Raw genomic sequence first — 21,986 nt, forward strand, 5'->3', positions numbered from 1 at the left:
CAATCTCCACCACAAACCCAGGACCCTCACAGACTTTCTTGAAGTCACATGGAAAGTGATTGAAAGAAAGAGGCTTCAAGGGATCAAAATACTCTAAATAGGAATGGGACAGCATTTTCCGGCATTGTCCCGTGACCTTTTCAACGCCAAAACATGTTACCAGAGCCACCCCAAGGCATATGCGAACTAAGCGGCTGCTTAGGGCCCCCGTGGCCACCAGAGGGCCCCCAAGAGCACATAAAATTACAGTTTAATTATAAAATTATCTATATTATGTTGATGGTAATCATAAAAATTCAGAGGGCCCCTCTATGCCCAAGGGCCCCTGGGCACGTGCCCAGGTTGCCCATATGGTAGATCCGGCCTTGCCGACAAGACTGGATTGTAAAGGTGGGCAATCAGACTGATTAGCAAGGACACACACCTGTGACAGCAAAGGGCAACATAGAATATGGGGGACATCTAGTGGGGGAACAAAACACTACAACACAGAAACACAGAACAACTGAAGGAGGACATGGGGAGAGATGTCATACACAATCTAGCTAGTTGGGAACAAGAACCACGTGTCTGTGTTGTTAAATTGTCTTGAATGTGACAGAAATGTTAAACTTTAACTCTAGTCAAGATGGCCTAACTTATTTAGCTAATATGTGAATGTAATAACTTTCTCAAAACTTTTAAGGTTTTACTCTGGCTTGCATGATGGGTCGCATGATGATGATGTCAGGAGGTCTGCTGTTATTCCTGTCCATTCAAGCTCTTAATCACATCACAACCACAGCTGCTGCTGAAACGACAACCACAGCTGCTGCCACGACAACCACAGCTGCTGCTGAAACGACAACCACAGCTGCTGCTGAAACGACAACCATAGCTTCTGCCACGACAACCACAGCTGCTGCTGAAACGACAAACACAGCTGCTGCCACGACAGCCACAGCTGCTCCCACGACAAACACAGCTTCTCCCACGACCACCACAGCTGCTCCCACGACCACTACAGCTGCTCCCATGACCACCACAGCTGCTCCCACGACCACCACAGCTGCTCCCACGACCACCACAGCTGCTCCCACTACCACTACAGCTGCTCACACGACAACCACAGCTGCTCCCACGACCACCACAGCTGCTCCCACGACCACCACAGCTGCTCCCACTACCACTACAGCTGCTCACACGACAACCACAGCTGCTCCCACGACAACCACAGCTGCTCCCACGACTACCACAGCTGCTCCCACTACCACTACAGCTGCTCCCACTACCACTACAGCTGCTCCCACTACAACTACAGCTGCTCCCAAAACAACCACAGCTGCTCCCACTACCACTATAGCTGCTCCTACGACAACTATAGCTGCTCCCACGACAACCACAGCTGCTCCCACTACCACTACAGCTGCTCCTACGACAACCACAGCTGCTCCCACGACAACCACAGCTGCTCCCACGACAACCACAGCTGCTCCCACTACCACTACAGCTGCTCCCACTACCACTACAGCTGCTCCCACGACAACCACAGCTGCTCCCACGACAACCACAGATGCTCCCACGACAACCACAGGTGGTCCCACGACCACCACAGCTGCTCCCACGACCACCACAGCTGCTCCCACGACCACCACAGCTGCTCCCACGACCACCACAGCTGCTCCCACGACAACCACAGCTGCTCCCACGACCACTATAGCTACTCCCACGACAACCACAGCTGCTCCCACGACAACCACAGCTGCTCCCACGACCACCACAGCTGCTCCCACGACCATTACAGCTGCTCCCACGACAACCACAGCTGCTCCCACGACAACCACAGCTGCTCCCCTGACAACCACAGCTGCTTCCACGACAACTTCAGCTGCTCCCACGACAACCACAGCTGCTCGCACGACAACCACAGCTGCTCGCACAACAACCACAGCTGCTCCCACTACCACTACAGCTACTCCTACGACAACCACAGCTGCTCCCACGACAACCACAGCTGCTCCCACTACCACTACAGCTGCTCCTACGACAACCACAGTGGCTCCCACGACAACCACAGCTGCTCCCACGACAACCACAGGTGGTCCCACGACCACCACAGCTGCTCCCACTACCACTACAGCTGGTCCCACGACCACCACAGCTGCTCCCACGACCACCACAGCTGCTCCCACGACCATCACAGCTGCTCCCACTACCACTACAGCTGCTCTCACGACAACCACAGCTGCTCCCACGACAACCACAGCTGCTCCCACGACAACCACAGGTGCTCCCACGACCACCACAGCTGCTCCCACGACCACTACAGCTGCTCCCACGACAACAATAGCTGCTCCCACGACCACCACAGCTGCTCCCACGACAACCACAGCTGCTCCCACGACAACCACAGGTACTCCCACGACCACCACAGCTGCTCGCATGACAACCACAGCTGCTCCCACGACCACTACAGCTGCTCCTACGACAACCACAGCGGCTCCCACGTCAACCACAGCTGCTCCCACGACAACCACAGGTGGTCCCACGACCACCACAGCTGCTCTCACGACCACCACAGCTGCTCCCAATACCACTACTGCTTCTCCCACGACAACCACAGCTGCTCCCACTACCACTACAGCTGCTCCCACGACCACCACAGCCGCTCCCACTACCACTACAGCTGCACCTACGACAACCACAGCTGCTCCCACGACCACCACAGCTGCTCCCACGACAACCACAGCTGCTCCCACGACCACCACAGCTGCTCCCACTACCATTACAGCTGCTCCTACGACAACCTCAGCTGCTCCCACGACAACCACAGCTGCTCCCACTACCACTACAGCTGCTCCCACGACCACCACAGCGGCTCCCACTACCACTATAGCTGCACCTACGACAACCACAGCTGCTCCCACGACTACCACAGCTGCTCCCAATACCACTACAGCTGCTCCTACGACAACCACAGCTGCTCCTACTACCACTACAGCTGCTCCCACGACCACCACAGCTGCTCCTACGACAACCACAGCTGCTCCAACTACCACTACAGCTACTCCCACGACAACCACAGCTGCTCCTACTACCACTACAGCTGCTCCCACCACCACCACAGCTGCTCCTACGACAACCACAGCTGCTCCCACTACCACTACAGCTACTCCCACGACAACCACAGCTGCTCCCACGACAAACACAGCTGCTCCCACTACCACTACAGCTGCTCCCACGACCACCACAGCGGCTCCCACTACAACTACAGCTGCACCTACGACAACCACAGCTGCTCCCACGTCTACCACAGCTGCTCCCACTACCACTACAGCTGCTCCTACGACAACCACAGCTGCTCCCACTACCACTACAGCTGCTCCCACGACCACCACAGCTGCTCCCACGACCACCACAGCTGGTCCCACAACAACCACAGCTGCTCCCACGACAACCACCGCTGCTCCCCTGACAACCACAGCTGCTCCCACTACCATTACAGCTGCTCCTACGACAACCACAGCTGCTCCCACGACAACCACAGCTGCTCCCACTACCACTACAGCTGCTCCCACTACCACTACAGCTGCTCCCACGACCACCACAGTGGCTCCAACTACCACTACAGCTGCACCTACGACAACCACAGCTGCTCCCACGACAACCACAGCTGCTCCCACTACCACTACAGCTGCTCCTACGACAACCACAGCTGCTCCCACTACCATTACAGCTGCTCCCACGACCACCACAGCTGCTCCCACGACCACCACAGCTGCTCCCACAACAACCACAGCTGCTCCCACTACCAATACAGCTGCTCCTACGACAACCACAGCTGCTCCCACTACCACTACAGCTACTCCCACGACAACCACAGCTGCTCCCACGACAACCACAGCTGCTCCCACTACCACTACAGCTGTTCCCACGACCACCACAGCGGCTCCCACTACCACTACAGCTGCACCTACGACAACCACAGCTGCTCCCACGACTACCACAGGTGCTCCCACTACCACTACAGCTGCTCCTACGACAACCACAGCTGCTCCTACTACCACTACAGCTGCTCCCACGACCACCACAGCTGCTCCTACGACAACCACAGCTGCTCCCACTACCACTACAGCTACTCCCAGGACAACCACAGCTGCTCCCACGACAACCACAGCTGCTCCCACTACCACTACAGCTGCTCCCACGACCACCACAGCGGCTCCCACTACCACTACAGCTGCACCTACGACAACCACAGCTGCTCCCACGACTACCACAGCTGCTCCCACTACCACTACAGCTGCTCCTACGACAACCACAGCTGCTCCTACTACCACTACAGCTGCTCCAACAACCACCACAGCTGCTCCTACGACAACCACAGCTGCTCCCACTACCATTACAGCTGCTCCCACGACCACCACAGTGGCTCTAACTACCACTACAGCTGCACCTACGACAACCACAGCTGCTCCCACGACAACCACAGCTGCTCCCACTACCACTACAGCTGCTCCTACGACAACCACAGCTGCTCCCACGACAACCACAGCTGCTCCCACTACCACTACTGCTGCTCCCACGACCACCACAGCGGCTACCACTACAGCTGCACCTACGACAACCACAGCTGCTCCCACGACTACCACAGCTGCTCCCACTACCACTACAGCTGCTCCTACGACAACCACAGCGGCTCCTACTACCACTACAGCTGCTCCCACGACCACCACAGCTGCTCCTACAGCAACCACAGCTGCTCCCACTACCACTACAACTGCTCCCACGACCACCACAGCAGCTCCCACGACCACCACAGCTGCTCCCACAACAACCACAGCTGCTCCCACGACAACCACAGCTGCTCCCCTGACAACCACAGCTGCTCCCACTACCACTACAGCTACTCCCACGACAACCACAGCTGCTCCCACGACAACCACAGCTGCTCCCACTACCACTACAGTTGCTCCCACGACCACCACAGCGGCTCCCACTACCACTACAGCTGCACCTACGACAACCACAGCTGCTCCCACGACTACCACAGCTGCTCCCACTACCACTACAGCTGCTCCTACGACAACCACAGCTGCTCCCACTACCACTACAGCTACTCCCACGACAACCACAGCTGCTCCCACTACCATTAGAGCTGCTCCCACGACCACCACAGCTGCTCCCACGACCACCACAGCTGCTCCCACAACAACCACAGCTGCTCCCACTACCACTACAGCTACTCCCACGACAACCACAGCTGCTCCCACGACAACCACAGCTGCTCCCACTACCACTACAGCTGCTCCTACGACCACCACAGCGGCTCCCACTACCACTACAGCTGCACCTACGACAACCACAGCTGCTCCCACGACTACCACAGATGCTCCCACTACCACTACAGCTGCTCATACGACAACCACAGCTGCTCCTACTACCACTACAGCTGCTCCCACGACCACCACAGCTGCTCCCACTACCACTACAGCTACTCCCACGACAACCACAGCTGCTCCCACTACCACTACAGCTGCTCCCACGACAACCACAACTGCTCCCACTATCACTACAGCTGCGCCCACGACAACCACAGCTGCTCCCACGACAACTACAGCTAATCCCACGACAACCACAGCTGCTCCCACGACAACCACAGCTGCTCCCACTACCACTACAGCTGCTCCCACAACAACCACAGCTGCTCCCACTACCACTACAGCTGCTCCCACGACCACCACAGCTGCTCCCACGACAACCACAGCTGCTCCCACTACCACTACTGCTGCTCCCACGACCACCACAGCTGCTCCCACAACAACCACAGCTGCTCCCACGACAACCACCGCTGCTCCCCTGACAACCACAGCTGCTCCCACTACCATTACAGCTGCTCCTACGACAACCACAGCTGCTCCCACAACAACCACCGCTGCTCCCCTGACAACCACAGCTGCTCCCACTACCATTACAGCTGCTCCAACGACCACCACAGTGGCTCCAACTACCACTACAGCTGCACCTACGACAACCACAGCTGCTCCCACGACAACCACAGCTGCTCCCACTACCACTACAGCTGCTCCTACGACAACCTCAGCTGCTCCCACGACAACCACAGCTGCTCCCACTACCACTACAGCTGCTCCCACGACCACCACAGCGGCACCCACTACCACTATAGCTGCACCTACGACAACCACAGCTGCTCCCACGACAACCACAGCTGCTCCCAATACCACTACAGCTGCTCCTACGACAACCACAGCTGCTCCTACTACCACTACAGCTGCTCCCACGACCACCACAGCTGCTCCTACGACAACCACAGCTGCTCCAACTACCACTACAGCTACTCCCACGACAACCACAGCTGCTCCCACTACCACTACAGCTGCTCCCACCACCACCACAGCTGCTCCTACGACAACCACAGCTGCTCCCACTACCACTACAGCTACTCCCACGACAACCACAGCTGCTCCCACGACAACCACAGCTGCTCCCACTACCACTACAGCTGCTCCCACGACCACCACAGCGGCTCCCACTACAACTACAGCTGCACCTACGACAACCACAGCTGCTCCCACGTCTACCACAGCTGCTCCCACTACCACTACAGCTGCTCCTACGACAACCACAGCTGCTCCCACTACCACTACAGCTGCTCCCACGACCACCACAGCTGCTCCCACGACCACCACAGCTGGTCCCACAACAACCACAGCTGCTCCCACGACAACCACCGCTGCTCCCCTGACAACCACAGCTGCTCCCACTACCATTACAGCTGCTCCTACGACAACCACAGCTGCTCCCACGACAACTACAGCTAATCCCACGACAACCACAGCTGCTCCCACGACAACCACAGCTGCTCCCACTACCACTACAGCTGCTCCCACAACAACCACAGCTGCTCCCACTACCACTACAGCTGCTCCCACGACCACCACAGCTGCTCCCACGACAACCACAGCTGCTCCCACTACCACTACTGCTGCTCCCACGACCACCACAGCTGCTCCTACTACCACTACAGCTGCTCCCACGACCACCACAGCTGCTCCTACAGCAACCACGGCTGCTCCCACTACCACTACAACTGCTCCCACGACCACCACAGCAGCTCCCACGACCACCACAGCTGCTCCCACAACAACCACAGCTGCTCCCACGACCACTACAGCTACTCCCACTACCACTACAGCTACTCCCACGACAACCACAGCTGCTCCCACGACAACCACAGCTGCTCCCACTACCACTACAGTTGCTCCCACGACCACCACAGCGGCTCCCACTACCACTACAGCTGCACCTACGACAACCACAGCTGCTCCCACGACTACCACAGCTGCTCCCACTACCACTACAGCTGCTCCTACGACAACCACAGCTGCTCCCACTACCACTACAGCTACTCCCACGACAACCACAGCTGCTCCCACTACCATTACAGCTGCTCCCACGACCACCACAGCTGCTCCTACAGCAACCACGGCTGCTCCCACTACCACTACAACTGCTCCCACGACCACCACAGCAGCTCCCACGACCACCACAGCTGCTCCCACAACAACCACAGCTGCTCCCACGACAACCACAGCTGCTCCCCTGACAACCACAGCTGCTCCCACTACCACTACAGCTACTCCCACGACAACCACAGCTGCTCCCACGACAACCACAGCTGCTCCCACTACCACTACAGTTGCTCCCACGACCACCACAGCGGCTCCCACTACCACTACAGCTGCACCTACGACAACCACAGCTGCTCCCACGACTACCACAGCTGCTCCCACTACCACTACAGCTGCTCCTACGACAACCACAGCTGCTCCCACTACCACTACAGCTACTCCCACGACAACCACAGCTGCTCCCACTACCATTACAGCTGCTCCCACGACCACCACAGCTGCTCCCACGACCACCACAGCTGCTCCCACAACAACCACAGCTGCTCCCACTACCACTACAGCTGCTCCTACGACAACCACAGCTGCTCCCACTACCACTACAGCTACTCCCACGACAACCACAGCTGCTCCCACGACAACCACAGCTGCTCCCACTACCACTACAGCTGCTCCTACGACCACCACAGCGGCTCCCACTACCACTACAGCTGCACCTACGACAACCACAGCTGCTCCCACGACTACCACAGCTGCTCCCACTACCACTACAGCTGCTCATACGACAACCACAGCTGCTCCTACTACCACTACAGCTGCTCCCACGACCACCACAGCTGCTCCCACTACCACTACAGCTACTCCCACGACAACCACAGCTGCTCCCACTACCACTACAGCTGCTCCCACGACAACCACAACTGCTCCCACTATCACTACAGCTGCGCCCACGACAACCACAGCTGCTCCCACGACAACCACAGCTGCTCCCACTACCACTACAGCTGCTCCCACAACAACCACAGCTGCTCCCACTACCACTACAGCTGCTCCCACGACCACCACAGCGGCTCCCACTACAACTACAGCTGCACCTACGACAACCACAGCTGCTCCCACGTCTACCACAGCTGCTCCCACTACCACTACAGCTGCTCCTACGACAACCACAGCTGCTCCCACTACCACTACAGCTGCTCCCACGACCACCACAGCTGCTCCCACGACCACCACAGCTGGTCCCACAACAACCACAGCTGCTCCCACGACAACCACCGCTGCTCCCCTGACAACCACAGCTGCTCCCACTACCATTACAGCTGCTCCTACGACAACCACAGCTGCTCCCACGACAACTACAGCTAATCCCACGACAACCACAGCTGCTCCCACGACAACCACAGCTGCTCCCACTACCACTACAGCTGCTCCCACAACAACCACAGCTGCTCCCACTACCACTACAGCTGCTCCCACGACCACCACAGCTGCTCCCACGACAACCACAGCTGCTCCCACTACCACTACTGCTGCTCCCACGACCACCACAGCTGCTCCTACTACCACTACAGCTGCTCCCACGACCACCACAGCTGCTCCTACAGCAACCACGGCTGCTCCCACTACCACTACAACTGCTCCCACGACCACCACAGCAGCTCCCACGACCACCACAGCTGCTCCCACAACAACCACAGCTGCTCCCACGACAACCACAGCTGCTCCCCTGACAACCACAGCTGCTCCCACTACCACTACAGCTACTCCCACGACAACCACAGCTGCTCCCACGACAACCACAGCTGCTCCCACTACCACTACAGTTGCTCCCACGACCACCACAGCGGCTCCCACTACCACTACAGCTGCACCTACGACAACCACAGCTGCTCCCACGACTACCACAGCTGCTCCCACTACCACTACAGCTGCTCCTACGACAACCACAGCTGCTCCCACTACCACTACAGCTACTCCCACGACAACCACAGCTGCTCCCACTACCATTACAGCTGCTCCCACGACCACCACAGCTGCTCCTACAGCAACCACGGCTGCTCCCACTACCACTACAACTGCTCCCACGACCACCACAGCAGCTCCCACGACCACCACAGCTGCTCCCACAACAACCACAGCTGCTCCCACGACAACCACAGCTGCTCCCCTGACAACCACAGCTGCTCCCACTACCACTACAGCTACTCCCACGACAACCACAGCTGCTCCCACGACAACCACAGCTGCTCCCACTACCACTACAGTTGCTCCCACGACCACCACAGCGGCTCCCACTACCACTACAGCTGCACCTACGACAACCACAGCTGCTCCCACGACTACCACAGCTGCTCCCACTACCACTACAGCTGCTCCTACGACAACCACAGCTGCTCCCACTACCACTACAGCTACTCCCACGACAACCACAGCTGCTCCCACTACCATTACAGCTGCTCCCACGACCACCACAGCTGCTCCCACGACCACCACAGCTGCTCCCACAACAACCACAGCTGCTCCCACTACCACTACAGCTGCTCCTACGACAACCACAGCTGCTCCCACTACCACTACAGCTACTCCCACGACAACCACAGCTGCTCCCACGACAACCACAGCTGCTCCCACTACCACTACAGCTGCTCCTACGACCACCACAGCGGCTCCCACTACCACTACAGCTGCACCTACGACAACCACAGCTGCTCCCACGACTACCACAGCTGCTCCCACTACCACTACAGCTGCTCATACGACAACCACAGCTGCTCCTACTACCACTACAGCTGCTCCCACGACCACCACAGCTGCTCCCACTACCACTACAGCTACTCCCACGACAACCACAGCTGCTCCCACTACCACTACAGCTGCTCCCACGACAACCACAACTGCTCCCACTATCACTACAGCTGCGCCCACGACAACCACAGCTGCTCCCACGACAACCACAGCTGCTCCCACTACCACTACAGCTGCTCCCACAACAACCACAGCTGCTCCCACTACCACTACAGCTGCTCCCACGACCACCACAGCTGCTCCCACGACAACCACAGCTGCTCCCACTACCACTACAGCTGCTCCCACGACCACCACAGCTGCTCCCACAACAACCACAGCTGCTCCCACGACAACCACCGCTGCTCCCCTGACAACCACAGCTGCTCCCACTACCATTACAGCTGCTCCTACGACAACCACAGCTGCTCCCACAACAACCACCGCTGCTCCCCTGACAACCACAGCTGCTCCCACTACCATTACAGCTGCTCCAACGACCACCACAGTGGCTCCAACTACCACTACAGCTGCACCTACGAAAACCACAGCTGCTCCCACGACAACCACAGCTGCTCCCACTACCACTACAGCTGCTCCTACGACAACCACAGCTGCTCCCACTACCATTACAGCTGCTCCCACGACCACCACAGCTGCTCCCACGACCACCACAGCGGCTCCCACTACCACTACAGCTGCACCTACGACAACCACAGCTGCTCCCACGACTACCACAGCTGCTCCCACTACCACTACAGCTGCTCCTACGACAACCACAGCTGCTCCTACTACCACTACAGCTGCTCCCACGACCACCACAGCTGCTCCCACTACCACTACAGCTACTCCCACGACAACCACAGCTGTTCCCACTACCACTACAGCTGCTCCCACGACAACCACAACTGCTCCCACTATCACTACAGCTGCGCCCACGACAACCACAGCTGCTCCCACGACAACTACAGCTAATCCCACGACAACCACAGCTGCTCCCACGTCAACCACAGCTGCTCCCACTACCACTACAGCTGCTCCCACAACAACCACAGCTGCTCCCACTACCACTACAGCTGCTCCCACGACAACCACAGCGGCTCCCACTACCACTACAGCTGCTCCCACGACGACCACAGCGGCTCCCACGACCACCACAGCTACTCCCACGACCACTACAGCTGCTCCCACGACCACCACAGCTGCTCCCACGACAACCACAGCTACTCCGACGACCACTACAGCTGCTCCCACGACCACCACAGCTGCTCCCACTACCACTACAGCTGCTCCCACGACAACCACATTTGCTCCCACAACAACCACAGCTGCTTCCACAACAACCACAGCTGCTCCCACTACCACTACAGCTGCTCCCACGACAACCACAGCTGCTCCCACTACCACTACAGCTGCTCCCACGACAAACACAGCTGCTCCCACTACCACTACAGCTACTCCCACGACAACCACAGCTGCTCCCACGACCACCACAGCTGCTCCCACGACCACCACAGCTGCTCCCAAGACAAACACAGCTGCTCCCACGACCACCACAGCTGCTCCCACGACAACCACAGCTGCTCCCACGACAACCACAGCTGCTCCCACTACCACTTCAGCTGCTCCCACGACAACCACAGCTGCTCCCACTACAACCACAGAGGCTCCAACAACAACCACAGCTACTCCCACTACAACCACAGCTGCACCTACAACTACAACAGACGCTCCAACAACAACCACAGCTGTCCCTACAACTACAACAGAGGCTCCAACAACAACAACAGCTGCTCCTCCTACAACCACCGCTGCACCAACCACAACAGCAGCCCCACCAGTTCCAGAAGTCAAGTTAGAGTTCAAACTGGAGCAAACATTCTCAGAGGACCTGAAGAATACATCCTCTCCAGAGTTCCAAACGTTGGCAAATAAAGTAACCACTGCAGTGAGTGAACTTTATATTTACTTTCATCATAAAATTGGGCATGGACTCAGTGTTGTTTGGTTGATCGGGACGCTATCATTGTAATATGTTTTAAACTGTTTCCTCTTGAAGAGTTTTATAGGTCGCATGGTGATATCTCAGTGTGAATTTTATATTTTTTATTTTATTTGACACAGCTCAACAATGTCTACAAAAACAAATATGGATCCAGCTTCAATCGCACTAAAATTCAAGGCTTCAGGTATGTAAATGTGCATTTTATTAAAATAATAATACTCATTTTGGATAATGGTACTCTGTTCATTGTCATATGTTTTGTTTTTACAGACAAGGGTCAGTTGTGGTAGATACTGTACTGGTGTTTAACAACATCAGTTCAGTCCCCGAGCCCACTGATGTGGCTGCCACTATGGTGGAGGCCGTGTCCGGCAACAGCTCTAACTTCTCCCTCCCAGTGAACACATCTTCAATTGCGGTGACAAGTAAGATTGGGATAAAACATTTTATTTCCAGGAAACATAATACATTTAGCTATTATAGATTAACAACGTAGAGGAGTGCTGAAGGTAAAGAATTTATGTCAAACTGCTCAAATGAGGATTTATATTTCTGCATTCTTTTTTAATGAAGTGACAATGTGAGACTGTCATTTATTGTGTCTAAAACATTTGTTTTCTAACAGGGGTTGTCTCCACAACAGAAGCTCTGACAACAACCACAGCTGCACCCACAACAACCACAGCTGCTCCCACGACAACCACAGCTGCTCCCACGACCACTACAGCTGCTCCCACGACAACCACAGCTGCTCCCACGACCACTACAGCTGCTCCCACGACCACCACAGCTGCTCCCACGACAACCACAGCTGCTCCGACGACCACCAAACCTGCTCCCACGACCACCACAGCTGCTCCCACTACCACTACAGCTGCTCCCACGACAACCACAGCTACTCCCACTACCACTACAGCTGCTCCCACAACAAGCACAGCTGTTCCCACGACCAGCACAGCTGCTCCCACTACCACCACAGCTGCTCCCACGACAACCACAGCTGCTCCCACAACAACCACAGCTGCTCCAACGACAACCACAGCTGCTCCCACTACTACTACAGCTGCTCCCATGACAACCACAGCTGCTCCCACTACCACTACATCTGCTCCCATGACAACAACAGCTGCTCCCACTACCACTACAGCTGCTCCCACGACAACCACAGCTGTTCCCACGACCACCACAGCTGCTCCCACTACCATTACAGCTGCTCCTACGACAACCACAGCTGCTCCCACGACAACCACAGCTGCTCCCACTACCACTACAGCTGCTCCCACGACCACCACAGTGGCTCCAACTACCACTACAGCTGCACCTACGACAACCACAGCTGCTCCCACGACAACCACAGCTCCCACAACAACCACAGCTGCTCCCACTACCACTACAGCTGCTCCTACGACAACCACAGCTGCTCCCACTACCACTACAGCTACTCCCACAACAACCACAGCTGCTCCCACGACAACCACAGCTGCTCCCACTACCACTACAGCTGCACCTACGACAACCACAGCTGCTCCCACGACTACCACAGCTGCTCCCACTACCACTACAGCTGCTCCTACGACAACCACAGCTGCTCCTACTACCACTACAGCTGCTCCCACGACCACCACAGCTGCTCCTACGACAACCACAGCTGCTCCCACTACCACTACAGCTACTCCCACAACAACCACAGCTGCTCCCACGACAACCACAGCTGCTCCCACTACCACTACAGCTGCTCCCACGACCACCACAGCGGCTCCCACTACCACTACAGCTGCACCTACGACAACCACAGCTGCTCCCACGACTACCACAGCTGCTCCCACTACCACTACAGCTGCTCCTACGACAACCACAGCTGCTCCCACTACCACTACAGCTGCTCCCACGACCACCACAACTGCTCCCACGACCACCACAGCTGCTCCCTCAACAACCACAGCTGCTCCCACGACAACCACCGCTGCTCCCCTGACAACCACAGCTGCTCCCACTACCATTACAGTTGCTCCTACGACAACCACAGCTGCTCCCATGACAACCACAGCTGCTCCCACTACCACTACAGCTGCTCCCACGACCACCACAGTGGCTCCAACTACCACTACAGCTGCACCTACGACAACCACAGCTGCTCCCACGACAACCACAGCTGCTCCCACAACAACCACAGCTGCTCCCACGGCAACCACCGCTGCTCCCCTGACAACCACAGCGGCTCCCACTACCATTACAGCTGCTCCTACGACAACCACAGCTGCTCCCGCGACAACCACAGCTGCTCCCACTACCACTACAGCTGCTCCCACGACCACCACAGCGGCTCCCACTACCACTACAGCTGCACCTACGACAACCACAGCTGCTCCCACGACTACCACAGTTGCTCCCACTACCACTACAGCTGCTCCTACGACAACCACAGCTGCTCCCACGACCACTACAGCTGCTCCCACGACCACCACAGCTGCTCCCACGACCACCACAGCTGCTCCCACAACAACCACAGCTGCTCCCAGGACAACCACAGCTGCTCCCCTGACAACCACAGCTGCTCCCACTACCACTACAGCTTCTCCCACGACAACCACAGCTGCTTCCACGACCACCACAGCTGCTCCCACGACCACCACAGCTGCTCCCACGACAACCACAGCTGCTCCCACGACCACTACAGCTGCTCCCACGACAACCACAACTGCTCCCACTATCACTACAGCTGCTCCCACGACAACCACAGCTGCTCCCACGACAACCACAGCTGCTCCCACGACAACCACAGCTGCTCCCACTACCACTACAGCTGCTCCCACAACAACCACAGCTGCTCCCACTACCACTACAGCTGCTCCCACGACAACCACAGCGGCTCCCACTACCACTACAGCTGCTCCCACAACCACCACAGCTGCTCCCACGACCACCACAGCTACTCCCACAACCACTACAGCTGCTCCCACGACCACCACAGCTGCTCCCACAACAACCACAGCTGCTCCTACGACAAGCACAGCTGCTCCCACTACCACTACAGCTACTCCCACGACAACCACAGCTGCTCCCACGACAACCACAGCTGCTCCCACTACCACTACAGCTGCTCCCACGACCACCACAGCGGCTCCCACTACCACTACAGCTGCTCCCACGACAACCACAACTGCTCCCACGACAACCACAACTGCTCCCACTATCACTACAGCTGCGCCCACGACAACCACAGCTGCTCCCACGACAACTACAGCTAATCCCACGACAACCACAGCTGCTCCCACGTCAACCACAGCTGCTCCCACTACCACTACAGCTGCTCCCACAACAACCACAGCTGCTCCCACTACCACTACAGCTGCTCCCACGACAACCACAGCGGCTCCCACTACCACTACAGCTGCTCCCACGACGACCACAGCGGCTCCCACGACCACCACAGCTACTCCCACGACCACTACAGCTGCTCCCACGACCACCACAGCTGCTCCCACGACAAACACAGCTACTCCGACGACCACTACAGCTGCTCCCACGACCACCACAGCTGCTCCCACTACCACTACAGCTGCTCCCACGACAACCACATTTGCTCCCACAACAACCACAGCTGCTTCCACAACAACCACAGCTGCTCCCACTACCACTACAGCTGCTCCCACGACAACCACAGCTGCTCCCACTACCACTACAGCTGCTCCCACGACAAACACAGCTGCTCCCACTACCACTACAGCTACTCCCACGACAACCACAGCTGCTCCCACGACCACCACAGCTGCTCCCACGACCACCACAGCTGCTCCCAAGACAAACACAGCTGCTCCCACGACCACCACAGCTGCTCCCACGACAACCACAGCTGCTCCCACGACAACCACAGCTGCTCCCACTACCACTTCAGCTGCTCCCACGACAACCACAGCTGCTCCCACTACAACCACAGAGGCTCCAACAACAACCACAGCTACTCCCACTACAACCACAGCTGCACCTACAACTACAACAGACGCTCCAACAACAACCACAGCTGTCCCTACAACTACAACAGAGGATCCAACAACAACAACAGCTGCTCCTCCTACAACCACCGCTGCACCAACCACAACAGCAGCCCCACCAGTTCCAGAAGTCAAGTTAGAGTTCAAACTGGAGCAAACATTCTCAGAGGACCTGAAGAATACATCCTCTCCAGAGTTCCAAACGTTGGCAAATAAAGTAACCACTGCAGTGAGTGAACTTTATATTTACTTTCATCATAAAATTGGGCATGGACTCAGTGTTGTTTGGTTGATCGGGACGCTATCATTGTAATATGTTTTAAACTGTTTCCTCTTGAAGAGTTTTATAGGTCGCATGGTGATATCTCAGTGTGAATTTTATATTTTTTATTTTATTTGACACAGCTCAACAATGTCTACAAAAACAAATATGGATCCAGCTTCAATCGCACTAAAATTCAAGGCTTCAGGTATGTAAATGTGCATTTTATTAAAATAATAATACTCATTTTGGATAATGGTACTCTGTTCATTGTCATATGTTTTGTTTTTACAGACAAGGGTCAGTTGTGGTAGATACTGTACTGGTGTTTAACAACATCAGTTCAGTCCCCGAGCCCACTGATGTGGCTGCCACTATGGTGGAGGCCGTGTCCGGCAACAGCTCTAACTTCTCCCTCCCAGTGAACACATCTTCAATTGCGGTGACAAGTAAGATTGGGATAAAACATTTTATTTCCAGGAAACATAATACATTTAGCTATTATAGATTAACAACGTAGAGGAGTGCTGAAGGTAAAGAATTTATGTCAAACTGCTCAAATGAGGATTTATATTTCTGCATTCTTTTTTAATGAAGTGACAATGTGAGACTGTCATTTATTGTGTCTAAAACATTTGTTTTCTAACAGGGGTTGTCTCCACAACAGAAGCTCTGACAACAACCACAGCTGCACCCACAACAACCACAGCTGCTCCCACGACAACCACAGCTGCTCCCACGACCACTACAGCTGCTCCCACGACAACCACAGCTGCTCCCACGACCACTACAGCTGCTCCCACGACCACCACAGCTGCTCCCACGACAACCACAGCTGCTCCGACGACCACCAAACCTGCTCCCACGACCACCACAGCTGCTCCCACTACCACTACAGCTGCTCCCACGACAACCACAGCTACTCCCACTACCACTACAGCTGCTCCCACAACAAGCACAGCTGTTCCCACGACCAGCACAGCTGCTCCCACTACCACCACAGCTGCTCCCACGACAACCACAGCTGCTCCCACAACAACCACAGCTGCTCCAACGACAACCACAGCTGCTCCCACTACTACTACAGCTGCTCCCATGACAACCACAGCTGCTCCCACTACCACTACATCTGCTCCCATGACAACAACAGCTGCTCCCACTACCACTACAGCTGCTCCCACGACAACCACAGCTGTTCCCACGACCACCACAGCTGCTCCCACTACCATTACAGCTGCTCCTACGACAACCACAGCTGCTCCCACGACAACCACAGCTGCTCCCACTACCACTACAGCTGCTCCCACGACCACCACAGTGGCTCCAACTACCACTACAGCTGCACCTACGACAACCACAGCTGCTCCCACGACAACCACAGCTCCCACAACAACCACAGCTGCTCCCACTACCACTACAGCTGCTCCTACGACAACCACAGCTGCTCCCACTACCACTACAGCTACTCCCACAACAACCACAGCTGCTCCCACGACAACCACAGCTGCTCCCACTACCACTACAGCTGCACCTACGACAACCACAGCTGCTCCCACGACTACCACAGCTGCTCCCACTACCACTACAGCTGCTCCTACGACAACCACAGCTGCTCCTACTACCACTACAGCTGCTCCCACGACCACCACAGCTGCTCCTACGACAACCACAGCTGCTCCCACTACCACTACAGCTACTCCCACAACAACCACAGCTGCTCCCACGACAACCACAGCTGCTCCCACTACCACTACAGCTGCTCCCACGACCACCACAGCGGCTCCCACTACCACTACAGCTGCACCTACGACAACCACAGCTGCTCCCACGACTACCACAGCTGCTCCCACTACCACTACAGCTGCTCCTACGACAACCACAGCTGCTCCCACTACCACTACAGCTGCTCCCACGACCACCACAACTGCTCCCACGACCACCACAGCTGCTCCCTCAACAACCACAGCTGCTCCCACGACAACCACCGCTGCTCCCCTGACAACCACAGCTGCTCCCACTACCATTACAGTTGCTCCTACGACAACCACAGCTGCTCCCATGACAACCACAGCTGCTCCCACTACCACTACAGCTGCTCCCACGACCACCACAGTGGCTCCAACTACCACTACAGCTGCACCTACGACAACCACAGCTGCTCCCACGACAACCACAGCTGCTCCCACAACAACCACAGCTGCTCCCACGGCAACCACCGCTGCTCCCCTGACAACCACAGCTGCTCCCACTACCATTACAGCTGCTCCTACGACAACCACAGCTGCTCCCACGACAACCACAGCTGCTCCCACTACCACTACAGCTGCTCCCACGACCACCACAGCGGCTCCCACTACCACTACAGCTGCACCTACGACAACCACAGCTGCTCCCACGACTACCACAGTTGCTCCCACTACCACTACAGCTGCTCCTACGACAACTACAGCTGCTCCCACGACCACTACAGCTGCTCCCACGACCACCACAGCTGCTCCCACGACCACCACAGCTGCTCCCACTACCATTACAGTTGCTCCCACGACCACCACAGCTGCTCCCACGACAACCACAGCTGCTCCCACGACCACTACAGCTGCTCCCACGACAACCACAACTGCTCCCACTATCACTACAGCTGCTCCCACGACAACCACAGCTGCTCCCACGACAACCACAGCTGCTCCCACGACAACCACAGCTGCTCCCACTACCACTACAGCTGCTCCCACAACAACCACAGCTGCTCCCACTACCACTACAGCTGCTCCCACGACAACCACAGCGGCTCCCACTACCACTACAGCTGCTCCCACAACCACCACAGCTGCTCCCACGACCACCACAGCTACTCCCACAACCACTACAGCTGCTCCCACGACCACCACAGCTGCTCCCACAACAACCACAGCTGCTCCTACGACAAGCACAGCTGCTCCCACTACCACTACAGCTACTCCCACGACAACCACAGCTGCTCCCACGACAACCACAGCTGCTCCCACTACCACTACAGCTGCTCCCACGACCACCACAGCGGCTCCCACTACCACTACAGCTGCACCTACGACAACCACAGCTGCTCCCACGACTACCACAGCTGCTCCCACTACCACTACAGCTGCTCCTACGACAACCACAGCTGCTCCTACTACCACTACAGCTGCTCCCACGACCACCACAGCTGCTCCCACTACCACTACAGCTACTCCCACGACAACCACAGCTGCTCCCACGACCACTACAGCTGCTCCCACGACAACCACAACTGCTCCCACTATCACTACAGCTGCGCCCACGACAACCACAGCTGCTCCCACAACAACTACAGCTAATCCCACGACAACCACAGCTGCTCCCACGACAACCACAGCTGCTCCCACTACCACTACAGCTGCTCCCACGACAACTACAGCGGCTCCAACTACCACTACAGCTGCTCCCACGACCACCACAGCTGCTCCCCCGACCACCACAGCTACTCCCACGACCACTACAGCTGCTCCCACGACCACCACAGCTGCTCCCACGACAACCACAGCTGCTCCCACTACCACTACAGCTGCTCCCACGACCACCACAGCTGCTCCCACGACCACCACAGCTGCTCCCACAACAACCACAGCTGCTCCCACGACAACCACCGCTGCTCCCCTGACAACCACAGCTGCTCCCACTACCACTACAGCTGCTCCCACGACAACCACAGCTGCTCCCACTACCACTACAGCTGCTCCCACGACCACGACAGCTGCTCCCACGACAACCACAGCTGCTCCTACGACCACCACAGCTGCTCCCACAACCACCACAGCTGCTCCCACGACCACCACAGCTGCTCCCACGACCACCACAGCTGCTCCCACAACCACCACAGCTGCTCCCACGACAACCACAGCTGCTCCCACGACCACCACAGCTGCTCCCACAACAACCACAGCTGCTCCCACGACAACCACCGCTGCTCCCACAACAACCACAGCTGCTCCCACTACCACTACAGCTGCTCCCACAACCACCACAGCTGCTCCCACGAACACCACAGAAGGTACTGGTATTTTGCACGTGTATGTTTTTTTGTTGTTGCCCCCTCTACTTTGTTGTCTCTTCATTAACTCTATTTTATTCTCCATTTTCTTTCACAACACTCTCTCACTCTGTTCATAATTTTCTCTCTATCATGAAGTCACCCCAGAGCTGGTGTGTGGGAGGAAATTCCTGGATGCGGGTCTCCTCAAGTCTCAGCTAGCGGCCAAACATCTGGACAACTCCTCTGCTCACCTGGCCGACCCCCGCTGCTCCTCCCAGGAGATTAACGGGACGGTGTGGTTCCAGATGGAGCGCTGGGAGGGGAGCTGTGGAACCACTCTGACGGTGAGGACATGGTTACTCTACCAGTCTGTCCATCTTTGTCAGTTTTTCTGTACTACTGCCTGCCTGTCTCTAAACACCCGTTGTCTTCCTCCTTCTCTCTCCAGACTAACGGCAGCTACGCCATCTACTCCAACAGTTTTTTTGTCTACACGATCATTGAGACCTTTGAACAACCCCTAAGGATCCCTTTCTCCTGCTCCTATCCCCTGGAGACAGTGGTAAACATGGATATGGTCATCAAACCATACCTGGAGTAGGTGGACCCTCACAAACTCAAACATTGACACACTTAGTTTCCAATTTAAACTTGTTTGGTCTGACTTTGTCGTTTACTTGTTCCATATCTTGACAGACTTGAAGGTGCGATCAAAGAAGAGGGTGCCCAGGCCAGGGCCTCCATGTCTCTGTTCAGTGATGCCAACTACACAGCTCCTTACTCTGCAGGCCCGGTCACTCTGCCCCTGGGCTCCATCCTGCATGTGGGCGTGTCTGTTGAAGAGACGGACGCTGAGGCCTTTGTGGTCGTTCTGGAGGACTGCTACGCCACCCACTCCCCTGATCCTGATGACCTCCTGAAATACTTCCTCATCCAACACAAGTATGTGAGCCTGGAGAAGGGAAGAGAAGTATGTGTGTGTGTTTGTTTGTCTAACTCCCCTCTTCCTCCAGGTGTTCTACCGACCGTCGCCAGGTGACTGTGGAGGAGAGTGGCTTGTCCCTCCAGGCTCGCTTCGCTGCGCTGCTGTTCCTGTTCCAGGGGGACTACAGGGACGTCTACCTGCACTGCAGCCTCAACCTGTGTGACCAGAGGAACTCCTCCTGCTCTCCTGTGAGTCCTCCCACCCTCCTCCCTGGTCTCCCTGGTCTCTCTGACCTCTCTGACTCTGGTCTCTCTGACTCCATGGTCTCTCTGGTCTCTTTGGTCTCTCTGACTCCCTGGTCTCTCTGACTCCCTGGTCTCTCTGGTCTCTTTGGTCTCTCTGACTCCCTCGTCTCTCTGACTCTCTGGTGCCTCTCCACAGATGTGTTCAGGAAGGTCTGTCCGCTCTGTCGATGAACTCGTACCCCTCAAGCCCGTCACCATCGGACCAATCACCTGTGAGTATAAACCACAGCCATGATGACTCATAAAGTTTTCATAGTAACAGTCTCCCTGCTAA

General features: G+C 56.6%; 1 protein-coding gene and 2 long non-coding RNA genes across 4 annotated transcripts in view; all 3 read left to right on the forward strand.

Annotated features, from left to right (window-relative positions):
* LOC136964897 (pancreatic secretory granule membrane major glycoprotein GP2-like) overlaps positions 1 to 21,986 on the forward strand; it is a 35,326-nt gene that overhangs the window by 13,272 nt on the left and 68 nt on the right. Inside the window, exons 1-3 of one of the 2 annotated variants that reach the window (XM_067258857.1) lie at positions 21,210 to 21,424; positions 21,496 to 21,655; positions 21,849 to 21,924. In XM_067258857.1, coding sequence (XP_067114958.1) covers positions 21,225 to 21,424; positions 21,496 to 21,655; positions 21,849 to 21,924 — 436 coding nt within the window. In that variant the 5' untranslated portion in view covers positions 21,210 to 21,224. Of the gene's footprint in view, positions 1 to 21,209; positions 21,425 to 21,495; positions 21,656 to 21,848; positions 21,925 to 21,986 lie in introns of those variants that run through there. The other variant, XM_067258858.1, reaches the window with a different exon arrangement.
* Positions 11,972 to 12,880, forward strand: LOC136964906 (uncharacterized). Its single transcript, XR_010879270.1, has 4 exons — positions 11,972 to 12,141; positions 12,318 to 12,382; positions 12,469 to 12,623; positions 12,824 to 12,880. It is a non-coding gene; the product is annotated as an uncharacterized lncRNA (long non-coding RNA).
* LOC136964907 (uncharacterized) lies at positions 16,279 to 17,158 on the forward strand. The gene is made up of 4 exons (XR_010879271.1): positions 16,279 to 16,419; positions 16,596 to 16,660; positions 16,747 to 16,901; positions 17,102 to 17,158. It is a non-coding gene; the product is annotated as an uncharacterized lncRNA (long non-coding RNA).

The sequence above is a fragment of the Osmerus mordax genome, chromosome 21 (assembly GCF_038355195.1).
Source record: "Osmerus mordax isolate fOsmMor3 chromosome 21, fOsmMor3.pri, whole genome shotgun sequence".
Classification (NCBI taxonomy): domain Eukaryota; kingdom Metazoa; phylum Chordata; class Actinopteri; order Osmeriformes; family Osmeridae; genus Osmerus; species Osmerus mordax.